The 25,940-nt window shown below is 34.0% G+C and overlaps 1 protein-coding gene across 1 annotated transcript in view; it reads right to left on the reverse strand.

Annotated features, from left to right (window-relative positions):
- The window catches only part of LOC101893110 (zinc finger protein 2), a 674,409-nt gene that overhangs the window by 243,665 nt on the left and 404,804 nt on the right, over window positions 1–25,940 (reverse strand). The window contains exon 6 of the mRNA XM_059124366.1: window positions 14,562–14,702. Within this exon, the coding sequence (XP_058980349.1) occupies window positions 14,562–14,702 (141 nt within the window). The remainder of the gene's footprint in view (window positions 1–14,561; window positions 14,703–25,940) is intronic.

The following is a 25,940-nucleotide window of genomic DNA, read 5'->3' on the forward strand; positions in this document are numbered from 1 at the left end:
GATTTAGCGATATTATTTACCGGAATTGTTTCAAATTTGTTATATAATGTTGGTAATGGATACAACAACATAAAACAGAAAATGAGCCATATAAGTCCACGTCTTCGTATAGCCCCCATATAACTGTACCTCCCGATATTCGGTATATTGATGATTTTAGCGACATTATTAACCGGAATTGTTTCAAATCTGGTACCCCCGATATTCGGTATTTTGATGATTTTAGCGATATTATTTACCGGAATTATTAATAATTTGGTATTTGAGGTTCCTAATGGATACTACATTCTAAGACAGAAAATGAACCATGTAGGTCTACGTCTTCGTATAGCCCCCATGTAACGGTACTTCCGGATATTGGGTATTATGATGATTTTAGAGACATTATTTACCGGAACTATTTCAAATGTAATATTGGAAGTTCGTAATGACTACTACAGCCTATGACAAAAAATTGTCTGTGCAGGCCCACGTCTTCGTATAGCCCCCATATAATGGTACCTCGCGATATTCGGCATTTTGATGATTTAAGCGACATTATTAACCGGAACTATTTCAAATTTGGTATTTGAATTTCGTAATGGATACCACAGTCTATGTCAGAAAATTGTCTGCACAGGCCCACGTTTTTATTATATTCGGTATTTTGATGATTTTAGCTACATTATAAACAGATTTTTTCCAAGTTTCGCATTTGAATATTGAAATAGCTTGCAACAAAAGTTGCCCATGTAGGTCCACGTCGTCTTATAGACCCTAATATACGGCTACATTCGGTGGTTTTAAGATTTTAACAGAATTTTTAACGGATTTTATTTTTTTGGAAATTGCCAAATTTTTGCCAAATGATGGAGGGTATTCGAAGTTCTGCCCGACCGAACTAATAGCTTTTTTACTTGTTTATGATAAATTTTATAAAAATTTTTAAATTTTTTATAAAATATTCTCGTTGTTGTTTTTTTTTTAATGAACATACGAGAGATCGATACCATTACTTGGGAACTAAGAAAAAATTGTTCCAAAGACAAAAAATGTCACAAAATTGTTCAACTCTTTTTATTTGAGTATGATGATATGTACAGACATTGTATGTAAAAGTTTTTTGCTAATGCCTCAAAACTATTGTCTTTTACTAATAGATCTTGTGTACACGGTAAGATTTGCAAAGCAAATATTACAGTATATATTACATGTAAGGAAGTCCTCGAGCATGTAAGACTGTGTCCTAGTGGAAAGTGCGTGGGAAGGCGTTTTGTCTGATTTAAGCAACTTAAGTTCGACCCCTGCGTAACAAGGATTTTTATTTATTTAACAATAAACATTTCTTTTGGTCGGACTAAAAGTGCTTTCTGTGCCTTTCAAGCCAAGCCAATTCTGATTTGCGCAGCTTCGCACAGTGGTTCGTTAAATTTTTAAATATGATATTAAATATATAATTGGTTTCTATAGTTTTTAAACTATGGATCTAATTTGGGACTCAGCTGGAAGAGATCTTTCGTTTGATCCCTTTTTGATCGCTGCAGCTTTTATAGGCTTTGTACAGTGTCACTACATTATAATACCTAGCTTAATTTATAATTTACCAACAAACTGGACACCAATAGGAAAAGCAAGTAGTAGTAAACAAAAACGTGGACCAGTAATACAATATTCCACCGCCACTGGAGCTATAACCCATTATGTCCTCCATATACCAATATTTAGACAAATCCGTTAAAAAATGCGGCAAATATAATATGTCCCGAATATCGGGAGATATCGTTATAAGGGGGATGTACCAAAACGTGGACCTATACATTAAATGTTCCGTCACGAAACCATTGACCTATACATACAATGTTTCGTCAGTGAAACTAGGACCCATTATGACCTACGTATACCCATTTTAAGAAAATCCGTTGAAATATTGTGGGCTGTATCGTGATTTCAACATGAAGACAGACGGACATTGTTAAATTTATGGTGATCATGAATATATTTATGGGGTCAGGACGAATATTTAGGGATGTTACGAACGGAATGACAAGGTTGATATATTCTCCTTTTCAAGGTGGAGAGTATAACAAATACTATTTACTTTTGAAATTTACAATCGTAACGTTTAGGATTGCATTTTGACTATTGACTACTATTTTCGAATGTACATTTGTAGTGTTTTTGTTTTTGAATTCTAATATTATGTGTAGTCTTTTAAGGGTAGCACAAAGCCACAACGGACAAAACTGTTACTTATAAATTTTATATCATCAGAAGAGGATACAAAATAAAGAATTATTTTTACCATATTAAAGAGAGTTATATGAGTAACTACGCTTAAAACTAAAGAACGGCTTGACGGATTTTGACAATTTATACAATTTCGGAATGATATCTTGGCAAAAAAATCCCGTGAAAATATGTCAATAAAAATGTGAAAGAAAAAATAATTTTGAAAGAAAAATGATTTGGCATAATATGTTGAAGTGTTCCTTTTTTCTATTGTTTTGAACTCTGAATGAATAATATTAAAACCGAAATGAATGCGCAATACGATGTTAAATGGCGATCTTTCATGTCTAAAATTGGAATCTAGCTCTCAACTCCAGGACCCGTTTAGTGCTTCATCTGGAAGATGCGAACACAATTAAAGAAACAAAAATGACCGACAAAACTTTATGGGGCTTATTTCAAAACGTGTTCCTACTTCTTTCATATGGCAATAATCCGTCCAATGCGAACTCAAAATGCAAAAATTCATTGGGACTGCAATCAGTGAAATGTCGAACATAAATGTTGCAAAAATAGCAGAGCGAATTAGACATTTAGTAAGAAATATCCTTATACCCTTCCAGAAATTCTTCCTAAGCTTTTAAGATACCTTAAATGGCTTTTGCAGGTCATGGTATGAGTCATGAGGGGGTAGAAAACCTCTTCTCATAAAATTTTCAATTTTCAGAGTATGGTCCATCTTGGTCTTGACCACGTTCATCAATTGATTTGGTTAAAACATCGTATTTTGACTACTCTGGGGTAGAGAATCTTGCAGATAACTGTCCAAATAGGCATTTGTTAAAGTATAGTCCCCATCATGGAATAAACTCCGAAATGTCAAACTGGGTCACATTCATTCGAAAATTGTGGCAGAAATATGAAAATAATACGAATGTTCGAAAGTAGCACAGACCGGAAATTTGTTTAATCGTCATTGAATTATACTAAGATGGAAAATATGGACTTTATGAGGTTTCCAACGCACAATTTAAATGACAAAAAGAAATAATTCTCATCTTACGGTAATGGGCGTAAAAGAGTAATTATCCTAAATTTTGCCCTCAATTTTGGGATGGACAAATTTAAATACCACGCAGCACGATGTTATAAACGTTGGAAATACAAATTCAAAATTACAGCTAATTTATTATAGAAGTTCTATATCATATAGGTTTTTAACACTTAAATCAAAGCCTATGACTAAAAGATAAGATCAGGCTATTTAAAATATCTAAAACCGACGGTAGGTGAAAATATATTAAAATTTTTGAAATTTTTGAATATGTATTTCTATTTAGAACTTACTATGAAGTCATTATTAATAAAAAACAAGTAAAAAAGCAGTAAGTTCGGCCGGGCCGAACTTTGAATACCCTCCATCATTTGGAACGAATTACAAAATTTTCAAAAAAATAAAATTCAATAAAAATTCTTTTAAAATCTTTAAAATATCTAATATAGGAAGGTGCCGATATATGGGGGGATATACGATATTGTGGACCTATAAAGACAAATCTATGTCTGCGTGTAAAGTACTCACAAGGAACTCCTTGTATGGATTTTCAGACAATTCTGTTGAAAAATGTGGGTAAAATCATAAAAATACCGAATATCGGGAGGTACCGTTATATGGGGGCTATACGATATTGTGGACCTATATAGATAATTATCTGCCGAGGTATAAAGTACCCACAAGGAACTCCTTCTGTGGATTTTCAGACAATTCCGATGAAAAATGTGGGTCAAATCATAAAATACCGAATATCGGGGAGTACCGTTATACGGGGGATATACGATATTGTGGACCTGTATAGACAATTCTCTCTCAGGGGGTGAAGTACTCACAAGGAACTACTTGTGTTGATTTTAAGACAATTCCGATGAAAAATGTGGGTCAAATAATAAAATACCGAATATCGGGAGGTACCGTTATATGGGGGATATACGATATCGTGGACCTGTATAGACAATTCTCTCTCAGGGGGTGAAGTACTCACAAGGAACTACTTGTGTTGATTTTAAGACAATTCCATTGAAAAGCGTGGCTAACATCATCAAAATACCGAATATCGGAGGTTACAGTTATATGGGGGATATACGATTTCGTGGACCTATATAGACAATTCTTTTTGGGGAGGTAAAATGCCCACAAGGGACTCCTATTGTGGAATTTCAGACAATTCCATTGAAAAATTTGGCTAAAATCATCAAAATACCGAATATCGGGGGTACCGTTACATGGGGGCTATACGATATTGTGGACCTATATAGATAATTCTTTGCCGACGTATAAAGTACCCACAAGGAACTCCTTGTGTGGATTTTCAGACAATTCCATTGAATAATGTGGCTAACATCATCAAAATACCGAATATCGGGGGTACCGTTATATGGGGGCTATACGATATCGTGGACCGATATAGCCCATCTTCGAACTTGCCTGCAGACAAAAGAGAGATCTGTGCAAAATTTTAGCTTCCTATCTTAATTCGTTTAGACTGTACCGTGATTACAACAGACCGACGGACAGGGCTAAATCGTCTTAGAATTTTACACTGATCAAGAATATATATACTTTGTTGGGTCTAAAATGATTATTTCGATGAGTTACAAACGGAATGACGAACTTAATATACCCTCCATACCTTTTTTGGTGGAGGGTATAAAAATGTGTTGATTTCATAAGTCAGATCTGTGATTTATTATGCTTCAAAAAATATGCATTAAAGACTAAAAGTACGGGTCGGCAACGCGGGCCCAGCCAACTAGTGTTAAATATATAAATGGTTCATTCAATTTTTGAACTTCATAATAAAGCTATGGGTCTTATTTGGGACTCTGAAAGGGATTTGGACTGTAATAAATATATATGAGCTGAAAGTGCTCGGATAGATCTTTCGTTTAAGCCCAATCTGTTAAGACCTTTCTATTAATGACATGGGAAAACTCTGAAACGGATTTTGCTATAATCTATTTATATGGGCTGAAAGTGCACGGAGAGACTTTTCATTTAAGACTAGTTTTATGCGCGCAGCTTTTATAGCCTTTGCACAATAGTTCATTCTGTGTTCTAACTTCATAATGAAGATATGTGTCTAATTTTGAATTTATTTAGTAATATATTTAACCTTTTTTATTTCTAAAGTAATAAAATCTGTTAAAATTAAGCTCTTTAGCAAAGCTCTGTTAAGAAAATATGCTCGTTAACATCCAATTTAACTTTCCAATTTATCTTCACACCCCTGCGGAGATGAGCAAAAGGCACTAAAAATATCATATTACACTTTCTGTGGGGCCAAGTTTCAGTAATGAGCTTTCAGGGATATATTTTATAAAAATACCGAATATCGGGAGGTACCGTTATATGGGGGCTATACGATATTGTGGACCTATATAGATAATTATCTGCCGAGGTATAAAGTACCCACAAGGAACTCCTTCTGTGGATTTGCAGACAATTCCGATGAAAAATGTGGGTCAAATCATAAAATACCGAATATCGGGGAGTACCGTTATACGGGGGATATACGATATTGTGGACCTGTATAGACAATTCTCTCTCAGGGGGTGAAGTACTCACAAGGAACTACTTGTGTTGATTTTAAGACAATTCCGATGAAAAATGTGGGTCAAATAATAAAATACCGAATATCGGGAGGTACCGTTATATGGGGGATATACGATATCGTGGACCTGTATAGACAATTCTCTCTCAGGGGGTGAAGTACTCACAAGGAACTACTTGTGTTGATTTTAAGACAATTCCATTGAAAAGCGTGGCTAACATCATCAAAATACCGAATATCGGAGGTTACAGTTATATGGGGGATATACGATTTCGTGGACCTATATAGACAATTCTTTTTGGAGAGGTAAAATGCCCTCAAGGGACTCCTATTGTGGAATTTCAGACAATTCCATTGAAAAATTTGGCTAAAATCATCAAAATACCGAATATCGGGGGTACCGTTATATGAGGGCAATATCGTGGATCTATATAGATAATTCTCTGCCGAGGTATAAAGTACCCACAAGGAACTCCTTGTGTGGATTTTCAGACAATTCCGATGAAAAATGTGGGTCAAATAATAAAATACCGAATATCGGGAGGTACCGTTATATGTGGGATATACGATATCGTGGACCTGTATAGACAATTCTCTCTCAGGGGGTGAAGTACTCACAAGGAACTACTTGTGTTGATTTTAAGACAATTCCATTGAAAAGCGTGGCTAACATCATCAAAATACCGAATATCGGAGGTTACAGTTATATGGGGGATATACGATTTCGTGGACCTATATAGACAATTCTTTTTGGGGAGGTAAAATGCCCACAAGGGACTCCTATTGTGGAATTTCAGACAATTCCATTGAAAAATTTGGCTAAAATCATCAAAATACCGAATATCGGGGGTACCGTTACATGGGGGCTATACGATATTGTGGACCTATATAGATAATTCTCTGCCGACGTATAAAGTACCCACAAGGAACTCCTTGTGTGGATTTTCAGACAATTCTGTTGAAAAATGTGGGTAAAATCATAAAAATACCGAATATCGGGGGGTACCGTTATATGGGGGCTATACGATATTGTGGACCTATATAGATAATTATCTGCCGAGGTATAAAGTACCCACAAGGAACTACTTGTGTGGATTTTCAGACAATTCCATTGAATAATGTGGCTAACATCATCAAAATACCGAATATCGGGGGTACCGTTATATGGGGGCTATACGATATCGTGGACCGATATAGCCCATCTTCGAACTTGCCTGCAGACAAAAGAGAGATCTGTGCAAAATTTTAGCTTCCTATCTTAATTCGTTTAGACTGTACCGTGATTACAACAGACCGACGGACAGGGCTAAATCGTCTTAGAATTTTACACTGATCAAGAATATATATACTTTGTTGGGTCTAAAATGATTATTTCGATGAGTTACAAACGGAATGACGAACTTAATATACCCTCCATACCTTTTTTGGTGGAGGGTATAAAAATGTGTTGATTTCATAAGTCAGATCTGTGATTTATTATGCTTCAAAAAATATGCATTAAAGACTAAAAGTACGGGCCGGCAACGCGGGCCCAGCCAACTAGTGTTAAATATATAAATGGTTCATTCAATTTTTGAACTTCATAATAAAGCTATGGGTCTTATTTGGGACTCTGAAAGGGATTTGGACTGTAATAAATATATATGAGCTGAAAGTGCTCGGATAGATCTTTCGTTTAAGCCCAATCTGTTAAGACCTTTCTATTAATGACATGGGAAAACTCTGAAACGGATTTTGCTATAATCTATTTATATGGGCTGAAAGTGCACGGAGAGACTTTTCATTTAAGACTAGTTTTATGCGCGCAGCTTTTATAGCCTTTGCACAATAGTTCATTCTGTGTTCTAACTTCATAATGAAGATATGTGTCTAATTTTGAATTTATTTAGTAATATATTTAACCTTTTTTATTTCTAAAGTAATAAAATCTGTTAAAATTAAACTCTTTAGCAAAGCTCTGTTAAGAAAATATGCTCGTTAACATCCAATTTAACTTTCCAATTTATCTTCACACCCCTGCGGAGATGAGCAAAAGGCACTAAAAATATCATATTACACTTTCTGTGGGGCCAAGTTTCAGTAATGAGCTTTCAGGGATATATTTTATGCTTCACTTAATCTAAAGCTGCTCAATGAAAGCGATATTTATACCGAAAACCATTACAATCTGGAACATAATTGGGAATTCAAATTTAAATTTTAAATCAAAGTGAATATGAAGGAAGGTGTATGTAACACCAGGAAGTTTGGGTTTCCTATTGGTGTCCAGTTTGCTGGTAAGTTATAGATGGAGCTAAATATGATAATGCAGTAAAAAGAATTGCGAAAAGGCCATCAAAGTATATAATTTATATGTTTGTCGCTAAGTCGCATAGAGTTTAAAAATGTGAATAGTAAAGACTGATATCTCAAAAATCTATTACATGTATTTCCTATTAAATTGAAACTTATGGATTTTTTATGTAATAGGAGGTAATTTGAGTAAAATTCACTGTATGAAATTGCAATTTGAAGTTGAAACATGAACACAGATATTTGTTCAAATCGTTGAACTAAGTGTGATGGATGTGGAAGAATATATATCATTAATGGTGCCTTCAGAAGCTGTACAAGATATGAAGAGAAATTTGTTCTTAAAAGGTTTCTCTCACTAGGAGAAGTAAATGTGAGTCATTGGATGCTGGAGGGCACTCAATTATGAAATCATCATAGCGAGGAAAATGCGAAAATGTATCTTGCAAATTAGAAACAAACATTTGGAACGCGCGACATTTTTTATCCACCTTATTCAAAATCAATCGAATAAATAATAAAGGATGATTTCTAAGAGCTTGCAAAATTATGAAATGAAAAAAAAAACAAAAATACTTGGTAGATAATTTCTTAATTTCGGGCACATGGCCACCACGACTAGTTTGCAAAAATATCATTCTATAGATTCATTTTTTTGACCAAATTCTCAAGCATTTGAGGGCTTAAAAAACTAAAACTGAGTAGAGACATCACTTTAAACTGTCAAATCAGCTGTTAAACAACAGGTAAATATTAAAACTTTCAACAGAGCGATACATATTAACACGCTCATAAAATCGGCTTTAATATTTGAATATACAAATAGTTATTTCAAAGCTTCTTGTATTTTCGTAGGTAGTTAGGATTTGGATATTTGACTAGATTCTATTTCCATGGAGTCATCCTTCATCAACAAATAAATTTCTAAATATTTAAGAAAGGTACCTTGATGAGAAGTATCACACACAATGCTATCATTTTTCAGGTATTTTAGATTTTATCCTTTCAGAATTGGCACAAGATGTATATGGAAGTGAAAAAGCTAGCTAATGTATAACATTTCTTATTACTGTTTTCATTTCTTGCGCTCAAATCTTTGAATTATTTATATACTATACATCAATTCTGCACGCAAACTATTCACTTCATATTAAATTAAACTCTGTTTTTGTATATCGAAAAATTATTCTCATCAATATTCCCAAAAAACCAAAAATATGAGCTACTTTTTTCAACGATTTTAAATTTTTGACTTGTCTGAAAGTAATTTAAATGTTCGTCTTAGAGGAAAGGTATCAAAAGAAAAAATATTCAACAATATATATAACTTTTAAATCACGTAATATACCATATATCTAGGTACTATTTCTTTTTTATACCCTCCACCATACTATGGAGGGTATATTAATTTTGTCATTCCGTTTGTAACTCCTCGAAATACTCACGTCAGACCCAACAAAATATATATATTCTTGATCAGCGTAAAATTCGAAGACGATTTAGCCATGTCCGTCTGTCTGTCTGTGTATCTGTCTGTCTGTCTGTCTGTCTGTCTGTCTGTCTGTCCGTCTGTCTGTTGTAATTACGCTATCTTTCGAACGAATTGAGATAGAAGGCTAAAATTTTGCACACGTGTTCATTTTTTCAGTAGGCAGGTTAAGTTCGTAAATGGGTCATGTAGGTCCAAGTTTTCATATAGCCCCCATATAACGGTACCTCTCGATATTCGGTATTTTGATGATTTTAGCGACATTATTCACCGGAATTGTTTCAAATTTGGCATTTGAAGTTCGTAATGGATACTACAGCCTAAGACAGAAAATTATCTGTGCAGGTCCACGTCTTCGTATAGCCCCCATATAACGGTACCCCCCGATATTCGTATTTTGATGATTTTAGCGACATTATTTAACGGAACCGTTCCAAATTTGGTATTTGAAGTTCGTAATAGATACTGCAGCAGAAAACAGAAAATGGGCCATGTAGGTCCACGTCTTCGTATAGCCCCCATATACCGTACCCCCGATATTCGGTATTTTGATGATTTTAGCGACATTATTTAACGGAACCGTTCCAAATTTGGTATTTGAAGTTCGTAATAGATACTGCAGCAGAAAACAGAAAATGGACCATGTAGGTCCACGTCTTCGTATAGGCTCCATATACCGTACCCCCCGATATTCGGTATTTTGATGATTTTAGCGACATTATTTACCGGGATTGTTTTAAATTTCGCATTTGAAGTTTTTTTGGAAATTGCCAAATTTGTACCAAATGGTGGAGGGTATTAAAAGTTCGGCCCGGCCGAACTTACAGCTTTTTTACTTGTTTAAGTTTAAATTTGAAATTTGTGTACAACATGTGAGAATAATGTGCTAGCTTTTTACTATTATTTTTACATGTTTCCAATTCGAGTCAAGATTTGCATTTAAACTTATTTTTTTGGTGAAAATGGCAAGTGAAGAATTGTTCTACCTAAAATTTAATTAAGAGTCTCTGAACAAAATAAATTTGAACATACTGATATCATCAGTTTTTTGATAAAAAAAATCTTGTTTATTTTCGAAAAACTAAGCAATGGTCCTTCATTCTCTACAGTTTTTTTATGATTTTACTGTTCAATAGCCAGTCTGGGATATTTAAAATTTTAAGTGTATTCAATAATACTGGTTTGTAGATTACAATTCAGTCCCAAAATTTAAAGCAATGTGGCTACTTTGTATTGTAATCTTTCACAGCGCCACTCTACTAGCTAGCTCTACTTTCACAATATGCTGGATTTCCCCGTAATAACTTATTGTGTTGCTCAGAGTTACAGACCAAACTGTTTGACAGTGAAACATAACACCAAACGTGAGTGAGCTGTATTACCAGCATTGCCTAAATGATAATAGTTCAAAAATTACCTTTTTTAATGTACTCGTATTTTCTAATTTAATTGTGTTTTGCATTCTATATTAATCAATTCCTAAAATAACAAGTGCATTGTATTGTGGATATTTCTGCAGTCCAATGTGCTTATTAATTTTTCTGAAAACATATTTCTTCATTTTTCATGAAATCGACTTCATTAAATGTGATATGTTATAGAATAGTTTCAATTGGCAAATATCCTAAAATTTGTCACTAGATATCACCATTATATGTTGACATATAATGTGGTCCAAGCGACGATCAAATGTTTGTTTGAACTGATACATCCATTCATTTATTTATATCGATCGTTTTTTGATATTTTTGTCGTTGAAGAATGTGTTTACATTAACTAACAACTGGATTTCTGTGACATGGATATGAGAATTTGGGGGGAAACGTTGTTGCAGAGTTTCATGACAAATTGACAAATATTTTGGAAAACGTCTTTAAAATGTCTCAAAAAGTTTGTAGGTCTTGCAGCCTCTATTACAAGGATAAAAGTGAACTTGTGGAACATATGAAAAAGCATTGTATGTTTTGAGATATTTTATGTGAAAGTGTAAACGATTTAGAATTGCACTAAGAGAGCCATCATGAAGATGAGCATGTAATGAAACAAAGTCGTGATCAACTACAAGAAAAACTAAAGCAGCAGCATGGAAATCATTCAGCTGTGAAGGTGGAAAGGTTTTGTGATGATTGAGATACAATTTTGAATAATATACGATCACACGTACGTAGCGAAGAACATAGATCCACCGTGAGAAAAAAATTTGAATTCTGACATAAAAATTATTAAAAGTGCATTTAACAAAAATATACTCAGCTATGAGGTACAAAAAAAAAAATAAAGACATTTTCTTCATGCATCAAAGAATCAACAATTAAATATTAAAAAATGAGTTAAACGGCAAAACGGCCATAAACTTTTATATGGAACTCCAAGGGCTATATTTGAAACCAAACAGTGATAAAGATGGACCTTCAACTTCCAAAGAGTTAACGATTGAAAACATATTTAACCATATTTCAAAAACAACACTATTAACCATGGGAGAAGATATAGAAGAGGTAATTTTCAATTGGGCCCTGGAGAAACTGTTGAAACTTGAGATAAATGTGTTGGAACATATTAATTATTATTATATTTATTAAGTATTTCAGACATTTGGTTTGACTTTAATTTCCTCTAAAATTTTAGGTCTTGTCGGTTTGACAACTTCATAATGAATGTATCTTGGTATTTGTGTATGATTGTATTTAATGTAGATAATCATGATTACATTGGTCTGATTTATTCTTCTATAAAATGTATAAAGCGACTTTCTTCATCTACTTACTTTATCTCCAGACGACCGATTTCTTTAACGTTCACTGGTAAATAAATGAGATTCATCGTTCTCTCCACCAATTTATATCCTGATTGAAGTATGTTTTTTCCCCAGATTCTAACATTTTTCGGTGAAACCAAACAGCTTGCCTATAGACTTTCCTTTGTCAAAGTAAATAGGATCATGAGAAGACATGATTTCTACTTTTATTATTATTGTTATTATTGTTATTCGCCTTTATGTCAATGGATCTATTCTCGTGGATAGTTATATATCCCGTTTCCAAGTAATTCGTACAATATATTAAGAATATACGACATGATTCTCATTTGTCCATGAATTATGTTTGTCTGAAAATCCAAGCCACTTAACCAGGACCTTATTACCTTTTGTTTTTACATCTTCTCAACTAAATACGTATTGGGATATATTGTAGGTCAAAAGTTATTTTTGTTGAAACATCCTTGGAAAGAATTCCTTCATAGTCTTCTAATAAATAAGTAGTAGGGTTTGTAATTGTTATTGCTCTTATCTTGTATATTTCCGTTGTCCAATTTGGCGTGTATCCCTTTTCAAATTGACGTTTGTATTTGCTAATGCGTACATGATCACCCACACAAAGGATATCCTAAAAGTTTTTAAGTGGTTAAAAGCAGATTACAACAATGCTTTCTCAATCGACAAATTTACTTGAATATGGGTATTGTTCGATGACGTGTTTCATTGTATTGTTTAACCAAATCTTTATAAAAATCAATCTATAGATAATTTCCATTATAACTGAACCCCTTCCATATCAGCGCACTGAACGTACTATTAAAACTTTCAACAAATCAAACTTTCAATAAACTATATGTGGAGTAGCGGTTTATGAAATATTTATGCATAAGATTTTCAAAATATTTCTTGAGAAATTTTTTCCATCATCGGTTTGCAAATTTTTTCAAAAGCCATATAATCATCCGATGCCGATGACGTTTTTGTTTTAAGGGCTTTTCACTATGCGAATTTCGAAAATGTATCGATGACAGTTAACAAAAATCGGTACCCCTTGTTTGCTTTTGAGTAACTGCCCATTTCAACTAAATCTGCTTGGCAGAGATCATCAATACCGTTTGTAAGAACCCTTCGTCTTGGAAAGTTTTTTCGTGCTTGATGATGAAGTCCATTTACCAAATCCCGCTTTTCTATTATTTTATTCGGTATGATATATTAATTCTGGTGAGTTGAATGGAGCTTGCGATAAGGTATATATATATATATATATATATTATATATATATATATATATATATATATATATATATATATATATATATATATATATATATATATATATATATATATATATATATATATATATATATATATATATATATATATATATATATATATATATATATATATATATGTATATATATTGTATCATACCATATGTTCGTATGCTTGGTTGACCGCATCCGCACCTTTTCGCAAGCTCCATTCAACTCACCAGCCTTAGTATATCATACCGAATAAAATAATAGAAAAGCGGGATTTGGTAAATGGACTTCATCATCAAGGACTAAAAAACTTTCCAATACGAAGGGTTCTTACAAACTTTATTGATGTTGGAGTATTTATAAAATTTTACATATGCCCAATAAAAACTTTAAACAAAGATGTCCATAATTGTATGTATAAAATCGTTGATCTCTTTTCTAATTCTATGAAATAGTTTGTAATAGCAAGTAGCGTAAAACTTTTACTGGAGTTTAAAGATTACCAAAACTGTCGTAATAGTCGATATTATTATTGTTTTCATTATATGCCACCCAATGAGTACCAGGTCCACTGCTAACAGGTAAATTATCACGCATATAAACACCTCTGAAGTGAGGTATATCTTTTTTCCCGACATCCCGATAAGCACACTACTATTGGTATTTTATCGTATATGTGCCTATAGGTTAGAAATAGGAATCCACTAATTGTCGTTAAGATACAAAATTAATTCCCGAATTCCTCCGCTAAAAATGTTTGTGTTCCAAGTGGAGACAAATATAATAGCATACCTACGCAATTATTAAATTAGTATAACATAACAGGTATTTTTTTATTTAAATCGGTGAAAATATGTGGAGAACACTGAAACTGCATAGAACATTCTATATATTATGTTCTGTGTTATTTATATACAGATTGGCTTGTGTTGTCAGTTTAAATACCTTTATTGGCAAATTGGATTCTCTTGACATTTCAGTAATGGTTTCTTCACTAGGAGAATTGTTTATATCGAAATGAGACCTTAAAATTTTCAGCTGGTCGTTTGTTATCCTTGTACGTGCACGTTTATGGCTGCTATATACCTGTTAAAATATATAATTTAAATATGTTATTAATGAAAAAATTAACAGAAAATATAACTTTGGCGTGAAGAAAATAACGAAAATTGATTTTTTGATTATTGATTATGAACACCAAGTACTTTTGTACTTGCAGTATATATATGTTAAAGATTTGTTACTAATTTGAATAAAAATCTGCTGTAACGTGATATTTTGGGTGTATGAGGGTATGACATTTATATACATAGATTAAAATTAATAACCTTTCGGTTTGTAGCTCTACTTCAAAGCAGAGTCAAGTTTGACTTTATGAGAATGTCATTCCGCTTGAAATCCCCTAACCCTACTGTCATCGTTTAGGCCCTACACAATCGTAATCAAACTATGAGAAAATGAGATAGAAGACTATAATTTATGCTTGCAAAATTATAGTCTTCTATCTCATTTTCTCATAGTTTGATTACGATTGTGTAGGGCCTAAACGATGACAGTAGGGTTAGGGGATTTCAAGCGGAATGACATTCTCATAAAGTCAAACTTGACTCTGCTTTGAAGTAGAGCTACAAACCGAAAGGTTATTAATTTTAATCTATGTATATAAATGTCATACCCTCATACACCCAAAATATCACGTTACAGCAGTATTTTTTTAGTAAGCTGTTATGGAAATGGGCCAAGTCGGTCTAAGTTTTGCTATAGCCCCCATATAACGGTACCTTCTACGGTAATTTTCGGCACTGAAGTAGAATTTTGTGTTCTATAATAATATAAAAACATTGATTCCAAAAGGGGAATTTTATTTTTTCAACTAATGTCTGTTTTATGTGATTTCAACCCTCTGCACGCCGGTTTTTTTATATTTTAATGAGGGTGGCGGAAATATCTACCTAATTCGCCAAAGATTAGGTGATGCCACAAACCCCGAAATATTGGTTCTAGGCTCACGATTTTAAATATTTGTCTGCCATTTTCGTAGCAATTGCAAGAAAAATAAGTATGCTGAACAGGCTATAAGCTTTATTGTCCCATATAGCGATGCATCTCGATTTTCGGTATTTTGGTTGTTTCTGCCAAAGTTTACTAGCACTTGACAATTTGGAGGTATTTTGGAAGTTTCTGCACCAATTTTCCACAACATTAGTTAAAACTGCACACTTGGCGTTCTTGGTAGGTCTGTTCTCTCCTTGGAAAAATATTCGATTCAGGTCCACTATTTGATATAGACCTCCTATAACAGTACCTACCGGCTTTCAGTATTTTGATGGGTTTTTACATAATTTTCAACCAAAATAGCTTAAACTTGACAATTTTGAGTTATTTTAGAGGTTTCTGACACAACACAAATTGGCTCAAACTTGACAATTGGCGTTTTCGGTATGTCCGTTCTCTCTTTGCAAAATTTTGAGGCGTTTTGGCACAATTTCCTACCAAATCTTTACAATTGGCGTTCTCTGTAGATCTGTTCTCCCCTTGCAAAAATGTTCGAGTCAGGTCCATTAGTATGTATAGCCTGTATAACGGCACTTCCCGGTTTTCTGTATTTTAAGGGATGTTCCCACGATTTACAACCATGTGAGGTGAACCTTGAAAATTTAAAGGTATTTTGCAGGTTTCTGCCACCATTTCCAAGCAAATTAGCTAAAACTTGACGATTGGCATTCCGGTAGGTCTGCTACCTCCTTCCAAAAAAGTTCGATTATAACAATACCTCCCGGTTTTCGGTATTTTAAGGGGTTTTGCCACAATTACCAAACAAGTTAGCTAAAACTTGACAATTAGCGTTCTCGGTAGGTCTGTTTCCTCCTTGCAAAAATGTTTGCTTCAGGTCCACTAAAAGGTATAGACCCCATATAAAGGTACCTCCCTGTTTTCCGTATTTTGAGGTTTTTTGTCACAATTACCAACCAAATTAGCTAAAACTTGACAATGTGAAGGTATTTTGGATATAAAATTTTGAATATATACGTATATATTATATATATTTTTGGTATACCATTCTGCCTGCCCGTGTGTGGTAACGTGTTTACCTACTTAAATTGTACTCGGATGCGTTATTGACATGATGGACTTGGGTCGTTTGGTTGCTTTATCACAATTTTAATCTGACTTTGCTTAAAATTTGGAGTTTTTGTTCCTAGTAATTGTGAAACTTTCTCGCATTGAAATGTCTATACAGAAGCAAGTTTGGGTATAGCCTTCATATAACGGTATCTCCAGCTATTCGGTATTTTAATGCATTGTGCCACATTTGTGGGGCTCTTATTGAGCAACTCGTACTTTTATTCGTTGCTCTTAACGATTATTAAAGCATTGTCTTTATGAAGAACTCTTTTTTTTTGTGTTGTAGGCCAGGACGTTTTTCTCGAATTTGTATATTTAATTGATCCAAAAATTTGCAATAGTACTCTAAATTTATTGTTTTACCCTTTTGCAGAAAGTCAATCAATAAAATACCTTTGAAGTCCCAAAATCCGTAGCCATAACCTTACCAGCCAATTGAATTATTTTTTGCCTACATTGGGGCCCTTCCTCCTCTGGAGTACAGTGGTGTATCCATGTCTCATCAAGAGTTATAAAACGACGCTTAAAATCCATTTTATTTCACTTAAAAATGTTAACCAATGCGGCAATGCTAAGTTAAATGAACTCGATCATTCGAGAAGCGCCTTTTTTTGAACACCTGTTTACATATAAAAGAAGTTGCCAGATCGAAGCAAAATTTAACATGTGTTCATAACTGAGTTCGGTATGGTTGGCCGGACATGTATCGCACGCTGGGCAGACGTTCCGCACGTCTTCATCAATCCGTGCCCAATGCGAATTGAGACGCCTGCACCATCTTGAACCAAGTGGGACCAAAACTAAGCTGATTTGCCAAGGAAGCCGACGTTCTTCACCTGTAGTGGATAGAGGTGGAATCCGAGTATGGCATTAAATGTTTAAGTGGCGATTGTAGCAGTATGAATGGTATTCGGACCTACTTGATAGGTTTCCTGATATAGAGGCCCTATCCTACCTCTCTCTTTAGATCATGCAGGTTCTTCCTGACTGGCCTGGCGGGGGCTTCTGTACTGCATATAATGATAACGATGAAACGATATTATGGTGCGGGCGTAAGGAAAGATTCTTCGGCTCTTCATGTAAATGGTCCACAGGAACCATGATCAGATAGCCTGCTGAAGTTCTCTAGGCGCCATTCTGTCAGGTCTGAATAATTTTCCATAGCGTTGCAGCCGTATTCGCAGTCCACACTGAGCCGGCCAGAATTGTCTTCAAATTTGATGTCCGCTTTAGTAAACAAAACCCAGCGGACTTCCAGGCTGATTGCATCTCCTGAATAGAACGTAAGACTAAAGGAATAGAATGTGACCCAGCGAGTATATCGTCATGTAGTACATGCAATTTCGTAGAATTTCCTTTCATTCTCAGCAGTACTCGAATCGATATATATATATATATATATATATATATATATATATATATATATATATATATATATATATATATATATATATATACATATATATATATATATATATATATATATATATATATATATATATATATATATATATATATATATATATATATATATATATATATATGCGAATGTATCTTGCCCTCCACCATACTATAAAGGCTATATTAACTTTCTCATTCAGATAGTCATATATAAGTAGATTAAAGATGTCCGCCTGTCTGTATGTCTATCTGTTGCAATCACGCTACCTTTCGACCATATAGGTCCACACTTTCATATAGCCTCCATATAACGGTACCTCCCGATATTCGGTATATTGAGTTTTTCAGCGGCATTATTCACCGGAATTATTTCAAATTTGGTATTTGAAGTTTGTAGTGGATACTACAGTCTAAGACAGCTAAATTTCTCTTAGTTTAAGTTGCGAATTTGAATATGTCAATGGCTTATGACAAAAAATGTCTATGTCGTCGTATAGATATGTTCGGTATTTTTAAGATTTTAACATAAATTTTAACGGATTTTATTTTTTTTGCAAATTTCCAATTATTCAAAGTTCGGCTCGGCCGAAGTTACTACTTTTTAATTTTTTTTTCTGCGATTCAGCTTCATTGGGCCTTTAGTTCTATCATATTCAGTCATCGTTCCCAAGTAATATTTAAGGGGTCCACAATCGGATATTTTGAATTATGCACGTAGATCCGATTTTACCTTCTCTATTGCTTTGAAATCATTTCTTGCAATCAATATATCGTCCGAATTTCCCAAAGCAAAACTGGAGCAAGAAATCATTAAATTTTTCGTTCCAGCATCTTCGACTTTGTTTAAGTCCATAAAGCGACCTTCGTAACTTGCATACTTGGTTTTCGGGAGCGTTTAATCTGCCTGAAGCTTCCATGTAAATACTTCTTTTAAATCCCTGTAAAGAAATGCAGTTTTTACATCGAGCTGGTGCAAATGTAATTGTATCTTAAGGTTCAACGGTAATATTATCCGAATTTTATTAAATTTCGCCACCGGTGAATAGGGATCTTCCTAGCCCCTGCAAATATTTTTCTGACAAAAAGACACCTACCGAATTGTAGCACAGTTTAAGCCTAACATGTCAAAACTAAGAGGTTTGGATGTCTGGGATGCTAAATAGAAAAGAAAAAACTGGATTCAAAATCACAAGAAATGGTAATGATGGGTTATACGTGTAATGGATACAGATTGTTGAATCCTAAGACTCGCAACATAGTTATTGCAGGAGATGTTCGTTTTGTCGGAGATTGTTTTCCCTATTTGCAAAAGATCCCGCAGCAACGAGCAAGGGTGGCAATGCTTGGAGAATTTCGATCCTGCTGAACATTTCAGTAATAATGAAAGTAATTCAGATTATGAATTGGTTTCTGGTTTCGATTCTGCCGATAAAGAAACTACTAATAACGAAAATAAAGCCTAGGCTATGCAGTCTAATCCACCAAACTCTGAAGCTGAAGTGAAAGATTAAAGCTGAAATTAATAGGTTCTATAACAGGAAACTGCAATTTCCCATTGTATAGTGGAGCCTAAAACATATGATGAAATCATGAGGGATTCCTTTAAAGATGTTGAGGGCTGTGAAGAAAGAGCTTGACTCTATAGAAGAAATTTGTGTTTGGGATTTGGTTCCACGCCCTGTCTACCCTAAAGTATTGAAGTCTAAATTGGTATTTCGCATCAAAGATCGTGCAAATTGTAATCCCCTCCGAAACAAAGTCTGACTAGTAGCGAAAGGCTTCCTTCAGAAAGTCGGAATTGACTATAAAGATCCCTATTCACCGGTGGCGAAACTTAATAAAATTCGAATATTATTACCAGTGAGCGTTGAGAGACAATATATTTGCACCAGCTTGATGAAAAAGCTACACTTCTTTACGGGGATTTAAGAGAAGTATTTACATGGAAGTTTCACACAGATTAAACGCTCCTAAAAACCAAGTATGCAAGTTACGAAGGTCGCTTAATGGACCTAAACAAAGTTCAAGATGGTGGAACGAAAAATTTAACAATTTCTTGCTCCAGTTTTGATTTATAAAATTCGGTTTTGTACTTGCTATTATATGTGAACGATGTATTGATTGCGGGGAATGATATCAAAGCAATAGATAAGTCAAAAGATCCGATTGTGGACCCCTAAAATATTACATGGGAACGAAGATTGAATATGAAGGAAATAAAGGCACAATGAAGCTGAATCAAAAAAAAAAAAAAAAAAGTTAAAAAGCAGAACGAACGAATATATATGCATATTCATATTCATATTCTTTCCTTAAATACACCTTAATTTTCAATATGTATAGTCAATAAGTATGATTTTTCGGTAAAAAACCAAAAAAATAAATTCATAGGGTTACCATGTTTTACCAAATTATCAACTTTTTTGGTGCCCTTAATCACGCAATTCTGTGATATATACATGTATTTCGCTAGGTAACTCCTCGAAATAATCATGTTAGGACCAACAAAGTATACATATTCTTGATAAACGTAAAATTCTCAGACCATTTACGATGTCTGTCTATTTGCCTTTACGAAAAATACCTTTGCCTTTCATTTTACCTGGAAAATACAGGTATCAGTGGAAAATGATTCAACTAATAAATTTCTTAAAAAAAAAACTTGTGTTTAAAAAACTGACCTGACCAGGAATTGAACCAGGGTCACCTGAGTCGCAATCAACAAAAATAACACAGCGCCAGCCGCCTACCGATTGAGCCACAACACTACTGGTGATTTCGCAATCTAAATAAAAACAATAGTTTTACATTTTGCTAGCCGCTAGTTTGAATGTATACTAAAGGGAATGGTTTGTTATGAGAAATGCAACTACATGAAAGGACAACAGCTTAACATCTGTGTACGTGAACCAAATAAACTGTTCATATTGGTACAAACACAATTTTATTAAAATAATGTGCAAAATAACAATATGTGAATTCTATTATTTCAATTATAATAGGTTTATCTCATATTTTCTTCTTTGCTTTTTTGCGGAAAATTTCATATTTCTATTCCTATATCAGCCGTGAGCAAATAAGAAAGAAATAATTTAAGGGAGTAAAAAAATTTATTTTTCATAATTTGGCATGAACTTTTTGATACATCGATATTGTGAACCAAATATTTAAAATTAACAAAAGTCTTAAATCTGATTTATAAAAAGAAGAAATAGGCATCATGTCCAGAATATATTTCATCTAATAATAGTAATAAAAACGAAGAACAAAAACTGAACTATAAATACCTGCATTTTAATTTTCATGGGCCGTCACTTATGTGGTGTCCGTTGGAATTGCAATTTTCGAATTTCGAAAAAAGGAAAGTTGTGCTGAATTGTGCTAGGTTTGTGCTTAATTGTGCCGAAATTCTTTTTTTCGAAATTCGAAAAAATTTCTGAGATATTCGAAAAAAGATTTTTTTTCGAAAAAATCTGAGAGAATTGCAATTTTCGAATTTCGAAAAAATTAAAGTTGTGCTGAGTCGTACTCGGTTTGTGCCCATTTGTGCCGCTAAAATTTTTTCGATATCTCTTACCAGTTTCGAAAAAAACGATAATTTCGAAAGTATGTCAGAATTGCAATTTTCGAATTTCAAAAAAATTAAAGTTGTGCTGGGTCGCGCTTGATTTGTGCTAACTTGTGCCGTTTATTTTTTCTCAATATTTTCAACCGTTTTCAAGATATGGCAATTTCGAAAAAACCAGTATTTTTCAGTAAAATTGCTGTAATTTTTGTAAAAAATCAAATATCGAGATGCGGTAAATTGTGCTGAGTTGTGCTCACTTAGCACAATTTTTCGTCCATACATAACGAATTTCCACCTTTACTCGTTACTCGCTAAAAACTAAAAAAATGAATAACTTTTGTAATATGTGGAATTTTTGAAATCTGCAAGTTGTGCTGAATTGTGCTCACCTAGCACAATTTTTCATCCATACATTGGAAATTTGTATCTCTACTCGTTACTCGTTAAAATCGTAAAAATCAAAATCGCATATTTAGAAACAAGATATCGAATTTTTACAAAAATTACAGCAATTTTTCGTTATATATGTATTTTTTCCAATTTTAACTAGTAACGAGTGGAAATACAAATTTTCAATGAATGGACGAAAAATTGTGCTAGGTTAGCACAAATCAGCACAACTTTTAGTTTTTCGATATCTTGTTTCTAAATATGCGATTTTGATTTTTACGATTTTAACGAGTAACGAGTAGAGATACAAATGTCCAATGTATGGATGAAAAATTGTGCTAGGTGAGCACAATTCAGCACAACTTGCAGATTTCAAAAATTCCACATATTACAAAAGTTATTCATTTTTTTAGTTTTTAGCGAGTAACGAGTAAAGGTGGAAATTCGTTATGTATGGACGAAAAATTGTGCTAAGTGAGCACAACTCAGCACAATTTACCGCATCTCGATATTTGAATTTTTACAAAAATTACAGCAATTTTACTGAAAAATACTGGTTTTTTCGAAATTGCCATATCTTGAAAACGGTTGAAAATATTGAGAAAAAATAAACGGCACAAGTTAGCACAAATCAAGCGCGACCCAGCACAACTTTAATTTTTTCGAAATTCGAAAATTGCAATTCTGACATACTTTCGAAATTATCGTTTTTTTTCGAAATTGGTAAGAGATATCGAAAAAATTTTAGCGGCACAAATGGGCACAAACCGAGTACGACTCAGCACAACTTTAATTTTTTCGAAATTCGAAAATTGCAATTCTCTCAGATTTTTTCGAAAAAAAATCTTTTTTCGAATATCTCAGAAATTTTTTCGAATTTCGAAAAAAGAATTTCGGCACAATTGAGCACAAACCTAGCACAATTCAGCACAACTTTCCTTTTTTCGAAATTCGAAAATTGCAATTCCAACGGACACCACATCCGTCACTTTCCATGACGATGCTGTTAAGAGTTTCAGATGCAACATCAACATGAACTTTTGTTTATAAACATGTTGCACTATTCAGATTGCGATTTTAGATCATTCTGTTGCAGTGGAGCGGTGGTCGGGTTGGTTAAGGGCAACTGTTGGCATGCACTGGGTTGGGAGTTCAAATCTGCGCTAGGTCATGTTACTTTCATTTATTTTATTTTTGAGCATAAAACGAATGAATTCGGTAACGTATGTAAATGGTAAAGGGTATATATCATTTGGTACGGTTAAAACAGTAAAATAAACAAGTTAAAAAGTATCAGTCGGTATTGCCGTCAGAGATATACCCCCAGCCTATGTTCGATTATCTAAATATATTTTGACTAGTGTTAAGGTTATTCAAACGTTTGACCCTCTATGGAGCAGATCCCGAAGGAATGGGCCTATATTGCGATGTCCGTCCGTCCGTCTGTCTTTTTGGCTGGCTGGTGCGCACGATAACTCTCGAAGGGAGTATCCGATTTGGTCCAAACTTGGTACATCGTAATATTTTTGTCAAACTTAGATCGAGTTCGGAGATGGGCATATCGGTCCACTCCTTCTGGTACCTCCCCCACAAAGGTCGACATTTTCAAAAAATACATTTTTTGCACAGAAAGAGAAAGGATAATCCGATTTTTCTCCAACTTTGCATATCCTAATATTTGCGTCAGTGCTATGTCTGGTGTGAAAATGGACAACATCGGCCCACTCCTTCTGGTACCTCCCCCACAAAGGGTCAAAATTTTAAATAATTACAACTCTCATAAAGTGTGATGTATGAGTCCGATTGTCTTCAAATTTCACACATCCCGATATTTATATTAACCCAATGTCTTGTGTTAGAATGGAATATATCGGTCCACTCCTTCTGGTACCTCCCTCAAACAACATCGAGATATTCACAAAAAAAAAAAAAAAAAAATCTGCACAGAAAGAGATGTATTAATCCGAATTTGTTCCAATTTTGCAAATCCTAATATTTGAATTTATGGATTTTCAAAATGTTGAGCCTTTGTGGGGAGGTATCAGAAGGAGTGCATCGATATATCCCATCTTCACAACAGATCTTTTATTAGTGGAAATAATGTTTCACACAAAGAGAACATCATGATTACTTCGGATTTTATAAACGTTTTGGTTATTCAAAACTTTGACCCTTTGTGACGGATTAACCAGAAAGAATAGTCCGATCTCTACCGTTTTTATACCCTCCACCATACATAGTATGGAGGGTATATTAAGTTCGTCATTCCGTTTGTAACTCATCGAAATAATAATTTTAGACCCAACAAACTAAATTTATACTTGATCAGAGTAAAATTCTAAGACGATTTAGCCCTGTCCGTCTGTTGTAATCACGCTACAGTCGAAACTAGTTAAGATAGGAAACTAAAATTCTGCAAAGATCTGTCTTTGGTCTACAGGCCGGTTAGGTTCGAAAATGGGCTATATAGGTCCACGATATCGTATATCCCTCATATAACGGAACCCCCTGAAATTCGGTATTTTTATTATTTCAGCCACATTTTTCAATGAAATTGTCCGAAATTGTAAACAAGGAGTTCGTAACGATTACTTTGTCCCCTTACAGAGAATTGTCTATATACGTCCACGATATCGATATTCGGTATTTTGATGATTTTAGTCACATTTTTTAATGGAATTGTCTGAATTGTACACAAGAAATTCCTAATAAGTATTTTACCCCCCTGGCAGAGAAATGTCTATATAGGTCCACGATATCGTATAGGCCCCGTATAACGGTACCCCCCGATATTCGGTATTTTGAAGATTTTTAAATGGAATTGTCTGAAATTGTACACAAGGAGTTCTTTATGAGTACTTCACCCCCTGGCAGAGAATTGTCTATATAGGTCCACGATATCGTATATCCCCCATACAACGGTACCCCCAAATTCGGTATTTTGATGATTTCACCCACATTTTTCAACGAAATTATCTGAAAATTCTCTCGAAGTGTTCCTTGTGAATACTTTATCCCCTTAAAGAGAATTGTCTGTATTGGTCCACGATATCGTGTAGCCCCCATATTACGGTACACCCTGATATTCGGTATTTTGATGATTTTAGCAACATTGTTCAATGGAATTGTCTGAAATTCTACACAAGGAGTTCTTTGTGAGTACTTTACCCCCTGAAAGAGAATTGTCTATACATGTCTACAATATCGTATATCCCCCATATAACGGTACCCCGATATTCGATATTTAGATGATTTTATCCACACTTTTCAACGGAATTCTGAAATTGCATAAAAGGAGTTCCTTGTGAGTACTTTATCCCCTGAAATAGAATTGTCTACATAGATCCACAATATCTTATATCCCCCATGTATCGGCACCTTCCAATATTCGGTATTTTTAAGATTTTAACAGTTAACAATTCTTAATGGATTGTATGTTTTTGAAAATTTTCTAATTCTTCGCAAATGGTGGAGGGTATTCAAATTTCGGCCCGGTCGAACTTACTGTTTTTTTACTTGTTATAACAAATCCTGTGTTGATAGAAATATTGAGATGTACCAAGTCTGGAGTGGAATCAGAAATTTATTTCGCGTTTTATAAGCTTAATTGATAAACAAAATGTCAACCTTTTTGGGAGAGGTACCTGAAGAATTGTATTCCATCTTTTCGCCAGACCTTGGGTTAATAAAATTATTGGGATGTGTGAAATTTGAAGACAACCGAACTCTTAACCATTCAAAATTTTTACTCTTTGTGGGGGAGGTACTTGATGGAGTGGACCAATATTGTCCATTTTCACACCTGACCTGGCACTGACGCAAATATTAGGATTTGCATA

This window comes from Musca domestica, unplaced genomic scaffold (assembly GCF_030504385.1).
Source record: "Musca domestica strain aabys unplaced genomic scaffold, Musca_domestica.polishedcontigs.V.1.1 28, whole genome shotgun sequence".
Classification (NCBI taxonomy): Eukaryota; Metazoa; Arthropoda; class Insecta; order Diptera; family Muscidae; genus Musca; species Musca domestica.